We start from the raw sequence: 11,899 nt of genomic DNA, 5'->3' as shown, positions 1-11,899 counted from the left end.
AACAAGTACCATGCCCGTGTGAAATGCCACAGGTCCAGGGAGACGCTCACTTCCCAGGAGGCCCAGGCTAGTGCTGTAGCCCCCGAAGAGGCGACCCCTCCTCCCCCTTGTCTGTCTCTCAGGGTTTTTCCTCCAGCTCCCCTGCTTCTGGCGATCACCAGGAGCTTCAGGGAGCCATGGCCCCTAGCTCTCCTGATGCAGGGCCCTTCTGCACAGGATCTGATGAAGGTGCCCAGGGCCCAGAGGAGGAAAGTGTAGGTGCCTCCCAGGCAGCCCCGCCACTCAGAGCACTCGCAAAGATCCTCTGACTACGAAGGCCAGCATGCTGGAGGGGTTCCTGCTGGACAAGTACCCCAAGCAGCAGCCCGTCACGCAGAACACCCTGCTGAAGGTCGTCAGCAGGAAGTACAGGCAGCACTTCGCCAAGATCCTCAGGAGAGCCTCTGAGCATGTGGAGCTAGTGTTTGGCCTGGAGTTGATGGAAATCAACCATAGCAGGAAGATCTACGCCCTCATCAGCAAGCTCAACCTCAGGGGCGATGAAGGTCCAAGTGATGAAGGAGGGCTGCCCAAGTCCGGTCTCCTCATGGTGCTCCTGGGCATTATCTTCTGGAAGAGTAACCACGCAACCGGGGAGGGGATCTGGGAATTACTGTGTGTTGGAGGTCTATGCTGGGTGGAGGCACTGGATCTTTGGGGAGACCAGAAGGCTTATCACCAAAGATCTGGTGCAGAGGAAGTACCTGAAGTACCCAATAGTGATTCTCCACACTACGAGCCCCTGTGGGGCCCGAGAGCTTTTGTTGAGACCAATAAGATGAAGGTGTTGGAGGTGCTGGCCAAGATCCTCCATATGGCCCCTAGTTCCTTCCTAGACTTCTATGACGAGGCTCTGAGAGATCCGGCAGAGAGAGCAGGGCTGAGAGGCACGGCCAGGGCTCCAACGATGGCTGAAGCCAGTGCCCCTTCCAGGGCATAGTCTTACAACTCCTCCCACATCTAGGGAGGGGGACCCGGCCATTTTCTTCCCTTTTGTGTTGGAACAGAGCTGTCAGGCTCCTAACTAGTAAAGAGCAGTAGGGGTGGAGGGAACAAAACTTGTATGTTCTTTACACTTTTATGTAGTAAGGGAGTTTAGGTACAATTCATTTCAACAAAATATATATCTTGTTTCCTTTATCCAGAGGAGAAATAGCTAGTGAAAGTTGATTTAAATTAGATTGGTAAGGAGATGAGGGAGGAGTTTAGTATTTTCAAATGTGAATTACTTTTCATAAGGTTTATTGTGCTTCAGAATACAAATGTATTAATCATATAAATCACAGTTTGCTGTTTAAAGTTTTGAAAGCTGCAGTTTGGGTATTTGTAAAACACATTGAAAATATTGAATATGTTGTTCACCATCTAAACAAGGTAAGATGACATTGGAACAGAATTTTCTCAAAGAGTATTCCAGCTTCTATACAGTGCAGGTTAGCAGGGGTCGAGCAAACCAAGTTTAGATCTCTACTGCCTTCCTGTTTTAAACTGCATATTATTTATTTCATTTTTACTTCTAACAGATTCTTTTTCTTCAGACTATTGATTTGGTAATGATACTCCTGTCTTATGTATTGCTGTCTTAAGGTTTTTAAAGTTGCAGATTTGGTAGATGTAAAACAAATTCATGAACCATCTGTATTTTCTTTATGATCTGGAAGTAGGTAAGATGTCACTGAAAGAGAGATTTACATGGTAATGTGAAACAAGACCACAGAAAAATTTCAGAAACCAAAGAACAATTAAGCAATCATAATGGCAAAAACCTTTAATTTGTAGTTTGCCTTATTTCCTCTAACTTTCTTTGGTAAAAATAAAATATACTTTCCCTGAATTTAGCTCATTTAAGAATATTTATTTATTTTGTCCAAATGCACTACATAGTCTCTGCTGTCTACTGGATAAAAATAACCTCAGATAGGAAGGTGGTACTTTGGAGGTTCATAATAACCATAACTTCCATTACATGAAAGACCAGTGTTTCTTAATCAGCATGACTCTGCTTTATATGTAGTACATGCATTCCAGCATTCATGTAAGATAGGATATAGCAGACTCCATTTATAGATGGATAACGTGCAATTTTCTCAAGTTCACAAGACTGATAAAGTGACCTTCATAAGACAAGTCCCCTGACGTGCACTAGTCCAGAGTCCTTCCCTTTCTTTGCAAGGGCAACAACTGAGGAAATCTCTTTTCACCAGTGACATATTTGGTACCAAGACTCGGATTGCTGCCGCAGTGAACTCCAGTGGGCTTGCCCAAACTGCTGGCTGGAGACCCCTGATTTTCCCTCTGTCTCTCCCATGAAAACTTGCTTTCTGTCACTCTCTGCTTTGTTCTCCTTCCATGACCCACAGAGCAAGATCTGTGTCAGCTGTGTCATGGCTCCCCTCAATTGAGAGTTGCAAGGAGTACCCCCAGGCTGTGCATACCCCAAGAACACTTGGGTGGCTGTCCTTGGGCCTGATAGAAACAGAATTTCCAATGGTGAAGGCATCCACTGAGGCCAAGACTTTTCTCCTCTTAGTCTTTGTCACTTCCTCTATGGCTCTATCCATTTTGAGGGGAGAAGTTTAACGGAGAAGACTGCATGAAGTTCAAATTAGTACCATACAAATAATCAGGGACTTCATTGGGTGAGTTTCCCCTCTGTAAGACCTTGAGCCCAATTCCCTCCCTACACGTTCTTAATCCCAGTCTGATTCTGGGACTCCAGAACTGCATCAGGGGCCAAAACTGGGGGACTCTGCATCCTTCTCTAGATGTTTGGCCCACCTCACTGCACCCCGACCTTACATTGTGGGCGAGCCCCTCCCTCCTGGGGATCTCAAGCAGACTTTGTCAACCCCAGAGCAGAGGCAGTAAGCGATCACCTTTCTCAGCAGTCTTAGGACTCTCTGCCTAGGAGACAGTCCACTTCCCCCAAGATCCACAACCAGGAACTCCAGCCTCCCCCACTTCATAGCTCTACACCTTCCCTCGTATCCTGGATTTCGCTTCTATCCTGCTCTCCAGACTTCTCAGACTGTCTCTTGATCTCTGGGCCTCCTTGCTGGTTAGGTGTTGCCTCTTTCACTCTATAAAGTTATGTGGTCAGTCGCTAAGTCATGCCCAACCCTTTGTGGCCCCTTGGACTGAAGCCCCCCTGGACCCTCTGTCCACAGGATTTCCCAGGCGACAATACTTGAGTGGATTACCATTTCCTTCTTTAGTGTATCTCCCCAATCCTGTGACTGAACCCACATCTCCTGCACTGCAGGCGGATTCTTAGCAAGGAGCCACTTCAGGAGTCCAAAGAGGAGCCCTCTTCAACATCACAGCAGCAATAGCCTGAGGGGACCTTTTGCCTAGTATTGGTATCACTGCCTTGTGCTGCTCCAGTCCTACCTTTCGGCTCTCTCTTTTTGTTTTACTTCAGTGATGACGGTAAACACTTTAGTTGACTCACAGCCTAGGTCTCTTCCCTCCCTCTCTGAAGACTGTAGGCCCTTGGACGCTGATCCTTTTTCCTCCCACTGGCTTCTGTTCCTTTTCAAGACTAACCCAATGGGCCTCCTCAGGCTCACCAACCAGGTAGATTTCAGGTGCTCACAGGGAACCCACTGTTGACACTGGGAGTGCACCAGAACAAATAACTCCCATTGGTCCCTGTCTTCTGACATCCTAACCCAAAAATGGGCGGGGAGGAGCGAAGTCCCATGGATCCAAATGTTCATGACCGTATTCCAAAATCCATGTCTAAAGAACTCCTTTCAACTCCCTCCTGTGAAAGTGCTCACACCCCTTTCAAAGTGCGTCATTCTCCAACAGGAGACTGATATTTTATATGATCAGCTTCTTAGTCTACTTTCCCCAGAACCACAACCTGAACTGCTGCCTTCCCAGTTCTGAGGGGGGGGAACAGTCTGCCAGAACATCTTCCTCCAATGTACCATGTAGGCAGCTTTAGACCAAAGACCCCCATAAATCAACTCATGGATTTTGCCTTTGGCATACTCAATGATAGAGATAGGGTTGAGCAGGCAAAAAGGATTCAGGGACAACAGGAAAAAGCATGATTACACAAAGTGACAGCTCGAACCCCTCACCACCTCAGGGTTACTCTCCCTTACCAAAGCCCATGGCGGGACAGAATCCAGGAAGCCTGGATCAGAGCCGCTGTCTCATGCAAAAAGGATGGATCTACGTACAGCCAGGAGGCTGACTGGAAGGACGAATGCTCCCTGTTTGGGAAAACACTAGTACGCAACCCGATAGATACACAAATTAGAGGGCCACCTGTATCATGACCACAGTCCCTCCAGTCCTATAGGAGACTCGAGGCTGCCAGACCAAGTTGGCCGAGGGGACCGAATACTCATGGAGCCCCGGAAATTCCCTGGCTCCCAAAGGACACCTGGTCATTTCTCCAGAAGAGCCTCAGGTAACCCTTGATGTGGCAGGGAGGACAGTTATTTTATATGTGGGGCAGCTCCCCTGTGCTGATTTCCCTTGGCCCTTATCATTCCAATCCTCCATGATAATGGGGATGGAAGGAAGGTCCCAAACCAAGTGACCTGCCCCTCCCATCAAGTCCTTGCTAGGAAAGTTTACCTTTGAAGGTCAGTTTCTGATCATGCAAGACTGTCCCCTCCTCTTGTTGGGAAGAAACTTGCTCACTAAATTCCAGACAATAGTCCAAGCTGGAGACCCTCATGGAGAAGACACCCACCAAGAGAAATGACTGCTCTTGGCTGGGGGAGCCTGCCTCCATATGACAGGGATAGAATAGCATAGCATACAGGTACCTGTCCCAGGTGACTTGGTGAAAAAGCATCCACCTGCAATGTGGGAGACGCAGGTTCAATCCCTGGGTGTGGAACATCCCCTGGAGGAGGAAATGCCTACCCATTTCAGTATTCCTGCCTGGAGAATCCCACAGACAGAGAGGCTGGAGTGCTACAGTTCATGGGGTTGCAACGAGTCAGACATGAATGAGGGCCTGAGCACAGACAGCCAGACAGACGGGTAGCTATAGAAGTCTAGTAGAGGCTTAGAGATAGAGAAACCTAGGAACCTTTGGGAGACCACGGTAAGTTACTGATCCCTCAAGAAATATATCAGAAAATTGTGAAAGGAAGCAGGCTTGCTTAAATATGAAGCTATAAATAAAACATGAGATATGCTCCAGTCCCATAGGTAAAAGAAGAATGTCACCACCCTTCTACTGATTTGAAGATGTACTATGATAATCCGATCTTGACCTCATAGGGTCAGATACTCTCCTGCCCCAAACGAAGTGGGAGTGAGTGATGTAGGCCTGAGCTCTATTCAAATAAGTCAGTCTTTCCCCCCCTTTCACTTTCCTGTGATTATAAAATGTAGCCCACTTAATCCTCAGGGCAAAGCTCCATCACCTGCCTGCTTCCATCTCTTACAAGCATCCTATATTAATAATTCTATTTCCTGACTTACACTTTGCCTTTCTGAATTCCTTGTGTTTTGAGACAGAAAAAGCTGAGCCTCAGTAAGGCCAGGCACTAGGTGAGTGATTCTAGTTAAAAGACCATGGTTCAAGTCCCAAACAGGATTTTGGCTGGATTCAAGTCCCGGTCAGGTGGGTTTCAGTCCCAGCCACGTGGGCTCAAGTCCCAACCTGAGGTGAATATCTTCAAACAGAGGAGGTCTCCATGCCACCCCATCCAAATTTTTCAACTTTGGGCTATGAAACTGGTTCACAGTGCTAGAACTAGGGGCACTTTCTTCTGCATTTCTCTGCACCTAGACTCCCAATATCTTTCCCTTTGTGTGTACAAATCCAGACACTGTAAGCCATGAATGCCTCCAGTTTGTGTGCTTATAAAATTCAAACTGACGGTGCCTGCAGGGTTGGAATGGACCAAAAAAGAAAGAACATGGTCTAAACATTATCTGGCTACCTTTAGAAATGGGGCTTCCCTGGTGGCTCAGAGGGTAAAGAATCTGCCTGCAATGAAGGAGACCCAGGTTCGATCCCTGGGTTGGGAAGTGCCCCTGCAGAAGGGAAAGGCAACCCATTCTAGTATTCTTACTTTTGAAATCCTATGAACACTGGTGCCTGGCAGGCTACAGTCAATGTTGTTGCAAAGAATCAGACAGGACTCAACAACAAGCTCCTCACAACTCTTCTCCTTCACCAGTTCTTCTTGTGTTTGTCCCACTTTCCCACATTTTGGGAGAGGTCTTGTTGATGTCTGACAGAAGAGAATCCTTCCTGCCCTACAGCTTCTAAAGATTTTCCACATTGTATAGAATCTAGATTCTACATTTCCCTTATTTACAGGTGGAGAATTTGCATCTCGTTACATGACTGTGGAGAAAGGACACACAAACTACCTCTTTGTTATTGTAATAACTCTGATTGACGGATTTGAAAAGATTTTTTTAAATTGTTATAAATCAGCCATTCCCACTGTCTTCTCATGATCTTTAGAGTAAAACATAAATCACCTTTCACTGTCTAAGATGTTAGTGTTGAACAAAAAGATGTCTGTGTTACTAAGAATGTTGCATCCATTGCTGACAAATGCCAACAGGGTATGATGACTAAACCACAAAGATCGCCAGCAGTTTCAATTATCCCCTGTATTCCTTTTGTTGCTGAAGTTAATATGCTCCCCTTTTAGTAGATATAATCTCTATTTTTTTTAGCCTTTTCAACTTCTTGTAACTCAGAGATTATCTCCTGACTCTCTTTCTGTGTTTACATAAGCATTTCCTCATATCCTAATGTCTTTGTAAAGCTCAGCATTCTAGTTTAAATCACTGCCTCTATCAGAAGCATATTCTAATCAGGTGACTCAGTCAATTGCAATGGGATTAGGAAGACTGTCCCATAAGGAGAGAAAACCTGGACACTATCAACTGAACCATGAGTTACAGCCTCCCTGTTTATTTCAAACCCTTTATTTTGAAATAATAGATCCATAAATTGTAAAAACAATTATGCGAAAGATTGAAGGTGGGAGGAGAAGGGGACGACAGAGTTTTCGATTTGTTGAATGGCATCATGGACTCGATGAACATGACTTTGAGTAAGCTCCAGGACTTGGTGATGGACAGGGAAGCCTGGCATGCTACAGTCCATGGGGTCGCAAAGAGTTGGACATGAATGAGAGACTGAAATGAATTGAGTGATGGTGAGCAACTTTTCATGGACCCGTTGGCCTTTTGTATGTCTTCTTTGGAGAAATATCTATTCAGCTCTTTTACTTCTAATCAATAGATATGTGAAGGTGATAGGTGCCACTCCTATGGTTACATTACAGTACCTGATCGCATTCCTGTGATCACAGACATTATTTTATGAGACATTATTTTGCTAGCGGATATGTTCTTACTTCTCTACCTACCTTGAATAAGAAACCTGTCAGAGGAGGAGCTAAGATGGCAGAGGAATAGGACGGGGAGACCACTTTCTCCCCTACAAATTAATCAAAAGATCATTCGAACGCTGAGCAAACTTCACAAAACAACTTCTGATCACTAGCAGAGGATATCATGCACCCAGAAAAGTACCCCATTGTCTTCGAAAGGAGGTAGGACAAAATATAAAAGATAAAAAGAGATTTACACGTATTCCCCATCCCGATCCCCCCTCCCACCTCCCTCTCCACTCGATTGCTCTGGGTCTTCCCAGTGCACCAGGCCCGTAAATCTATGGCTGATTCATATCAATGTATAACAAAACCCACTGAAATGTTGTTAAGTAATTAGCCTCCAACTAAAAAAAAAAAAAAAAAAAAAGATAAAAAGAGTGACAATACAGTTAGGGATGGAGATCCATCCCAGGAAGGGAGTCTTAATAGATGAAGTTTCCAAATATCAGGAAACCCTCTCACCAGCGGGTCTGGGGGAAGGTTTCCAATCTCGGAAGGCAATCTAACTGGGAGGAAAAGTAAATCCACAGATTGCATGCCTAAAAGCAACTCCCAGCAGAAAAGTACCCCAGACGCTCACATCCGACACCAGCAAGTGCGGGCTGAATGTAGAGGAGCAGGCGGCATTGCTAAAAGTAAGGATAGGGCCTGAAATCCCTGAGGGCAATCGGAGGGAGCTAAGGCGAGATAGCAACTTAAACTGTGGGATACCAAGAGAGAGAGAATTAACCTGTGAAAAGCCCTAAATCTAGGCACTGCCTGCCCGTTCCCAGAACAAAGGACTGAGCGAATACCAGAGAAGAGCTAGCCAGCTGCGGACCAGCCCATTCCCCACTGGAGGCAGGAGACAGGGGGGAGGGGAAAGGGGAAAACTCAGCTCCAGAGAGTGCATTCCCTACCAAACTGCAAACAGGCTTCCAGTCTCTAACCAAAGACTTCCTGAGATTCTTGATGGTTGACATCCTCTGGGAGGGTCGCATCCAGAGATCAGCTCCCCAGAATAGACACAAGGAGCACCCGAACAGCGTGCCCGGAAACTGAGGCTGGGACCACGGAGGGGAGAAAGCGCACCGCACCTGGGGAGAGTGAGCTTGTCAAGCTCCTGGGTGCCTGAACTGCTCGGGCCAGGGAAGGCACAAAAAGCAGGCCCAACTGAGCCTGTGCCTTTGTGGATTACCCAAAAACTTGAACCTGAGTGGCTTGGGCCTGGGAAGTAGACACAAATCAGGGCCTGCTCCCTGTAGAGCAGCCTGGAGCCAGAGCAGTGTAGACTGGGAAATCACACACGTCATGAGCGGGGGCAAACCCAGTATGGCTGGAACACTCCGAGTGCTCCCCACACACGCCAGGGTCATTTGTCTGCAGTGCCCCTCCCTCCCCACAGCATGACTGAGCAAGCGAACCTAAACAAGAGACCACCTCCGCCCACTTGTGTCAGGGCAGAAATTAGACACTGTAGAGACCTGCAAACAGAAGCCAAATAAACAAAGGGAACCGCTTTAGAAGTGACAGGTGCAACAGATTAAAATGGATGTAGTTAACACCAACTACACAAGAAGGGGCCTAGAGATATTGAGAAGTGTAAGCTGGAACAAGGAGCTATCTGAAACTGAACTGAACCCACACAGCCCGCAAAAGCTCCAGAAAAATTCCTAGATATATTTTTACTATTATTATTATTTTTTAATTAAAATGATTTTTTCTCTTTCTTTTTTTTTAAAGTCCTCTATTACTCCTCTATTACTCCTTAATTTTCATTTTTATAACCCACTATAACCTGGCAAAAAAGGACACTATTTTTAAAGTGAACTTCATATATATTTCTTTAATTTTTTGTTTTTTTTTAATTGTATTTTAAAGAGTCTAACCTCTACTCTAGATTTTTAATCTTTGTTTTTCAGTATTTGATATCAATTTTGGACATTTAAGAATCTAACCTTCAGTACCCAGTTTTACTCGGGAGTGTGGTTATTGGTTTGATTATTTTCTCCTCCTTTTGACTCTCCTTTTTCTCCCCCAGATCACCTCTATTTCTTCCCTCCCCCTTCTCTTCTCAATCCAATTCTGTGAATCTCTATGGGTGTTGGGGCTACAGAGAACACTTTGGGAACAGAGAACTGCCTAGATCTGTCTCTCTCCTCTTGAGTCCCCCTTTTTCTCCTCCTGCTCACCTCTATCTCCTTCCTCCCTCTCCTCTTCTTCATGTAACTCTGTGAACCTCTCTGGGTGTCCCTCACTGTGGAGAATCTTTTCACCATTAACCTAGAGGTTTTATTATCAGTGCTGTATGGATGGAGAAGTCTTGAGGCTACTGGAAGAATAAGACTGAAATCCAGAGGCAAGACGCTTAAGCCCAAAACCTGGGAACATCACAGAACTCCTGAATACAGGGAACATTAATTAATAAGAGATCATCCAAAAGCCTCCATACCTACACTGAAAACAGCCACCACCCAAGAGCCAATAAGTTCCAGAGCAAGACATACCATGCAAATTCTCCAGCAATGCAGGAACATAACCCTGAGCATCAACATACAGGCTGCCCAAAGTCACACCAAACACATAGACCCAACTCAAAACTCACTACTAGACACTCCATTGCACTCCAGAGAGAAGAAATCCAGTTCCACTCACCAGGACACCGACACAAGCTTCCCTAACCAAGAAGCCTTGACAAGCCAATCGTCCAACCCCACCCACTGGGAGAAACCTTCACAATAAAAAGGAACCACAGACTCCCAGAATACAGAAAGGCCACCCCAAACACAGCAATCTAAACAAGATGAAAAGGCAGAGAAATATCCAGCAGGTAAAGGAACATGAAAAATGCCCACCAAGCCAAACAAAAGAGGAGGAGATAGGGAATCTACCTGAAAAAGAAATAAAATAATTATAATAAAAATGATCCAAAATCTTGAAAACAAAATGGAGTTACAGATAAATAACCTGGAGACAAGGATTGAGAAGATGCAAAAAATGTTTAACAAGGACCTAGAAGAAATAAAAAAGAGTCAATTAAAAATGAATAATGCAATAAATGAGATCAAAAACACTCTGGAGGGAACCAACAGTAGAATAACAGAGGCAGAAGATAGGATAAGTGAGGTAGAAGATAAAATGGTAGAAATAAATGAAGCAGAGAGGAAAAAAGAAAAAAGAATGAAAAGAAATGAGGACAATCTCAGGGACCTTTAGGACAACGTGAAACAACATTCGAATCATAGGAGTCCCAGAAGAAGATGATAAAAAGAAAGGCCATGAGAAAATACTCAAGGAAATAATAGCTGAAAACTTCCCTAAAATGGGGAAGGAAACAGTGACACAAGTCCAAGAAACCCAGAGAGTCCCAAACAGGATAAACCCAAGGCGAAACACCCCAAGACACATATTAATCAAATTAACAAAGATGAAACACAAAGAACAAATATTAAAAGCAGCAAGGGAGAAACAACATATAACACACAAGGGGGTTCCCATAAGGATAACAGCTGATCTTTCAATAGAAACTCTTCAGGCCAGAAGGGAATGGCAGGACATACTCAAAGTAATGAAAGAGAAAAACCTACAACACAGATTACTGTACCAAGCAAGGATCTCATTCAGATATGAAGGAGAAGTCAAAAGCTTTACAGATAAGCAAAAGCTGAGAGAATTCAGCACCACCAAACCAGCTCTTCAACAAATGCTAAAGGATCTTCTCTAGACAGCAAACACAGAAAGGCTGTATGAACATGAACCCAAAACAAAGCAAATGGCAATGGGACTATTCTTATCAATAATTACCTTAAATGTAAATGGGTTGAATGCCCCAACCAAAAGACAAAGACTGGCTTAATGGATACAAAAGCAAGACCCCATACATGCTGTCTACAAGAGACCCACCTCAAAACAAGGGACACATACAGACTGAAAGTGAAGGGCCGGAAAAAAATATTTCACGCAAACGGAGACCAAAAGAAAGCAGGAGTCGCAATACTCATATCGGAAAAAATAGCCTTTAAAATAAAGGCTGTGAAAAGAGACAAAGAAGGACACTACATAATGATCAGAGGATCAATCCCAGAAGAAGATATAACAATTATAAATATATATGCACCCAACATAGGAGCACTGCAATATGTAAGGCAAATGCTAACAAGAATGAAAGGGGAAATTAACAATAACACAATCATAGTGGGAGACTTTAATACCCCACTCACACCTATGGATAGATCAACTAAACAGAAAATTATCAAGGAAACACAAACTTTAAATGACACAATGGTCCAGCTAGACCTAATTGATATCTATAGGACATTTCACCCCAAAACAATCAATTTCACCTTTTTCTCAAGTGCACATGGAACCTTCTCCAGAATAGATCACATCCTGGGCCATAAATCTAGCCTTGGTAAATTCAAAAAAAATTGAAATCATTCCAGTCACCTTTTCTGACCACAATGCATTAAGATTAGATCACA

General features: G+C 44.5%; 1 protein-coding gene across 1 annotated transcript; it reads left to right on the top strand.

Annotated features, from left to right (window-relative positions):
- The first annotated feature begins 322 nt into the window (after positions 1–322).
- Positions 323–979, top strand: LOC133052881 (melanoma-associated antigen B18-like). Its single transcript, XM_061137701.1, has one exon. The coding sequence runs from the start codon at positions 323–325 to the stop codon at positions 977–979; it is 657 nt and encodes a 218-aa protein (XP_060993684.1).
- Positions 980–11,899: the final 10,920 nt, after the last annotated feature.

The sequence above is a fragment of the Dama dama genome, chromosome X, assembly GCF_033118175.1.
Source record: "Dama dama isolate Ldn47 chromosome X, ASM3311817v1, whole genome shotgun sequence".
Lineage (NCBI taxonomy): Eukaryota > Metazoa > Chordata > Mammalia > Artiodactyla > Cervidae > Dama > Dama dama.
The sequence above is the reverse complement of the archived record's forward strand: the minus strand, read 5'-3'. Positions and strand labels throughout refer to the sequence as shown.

What these genes read in the sequence shown, in the direction of transcription:
- LOC133052881 (XM_061137701.1), top strand. Translation starts at nt 323, where the DNA reads ATGCTGGAGGGGTTCCTGCTGGACAAGTACCCCAAGCAGCAGCCCGTC.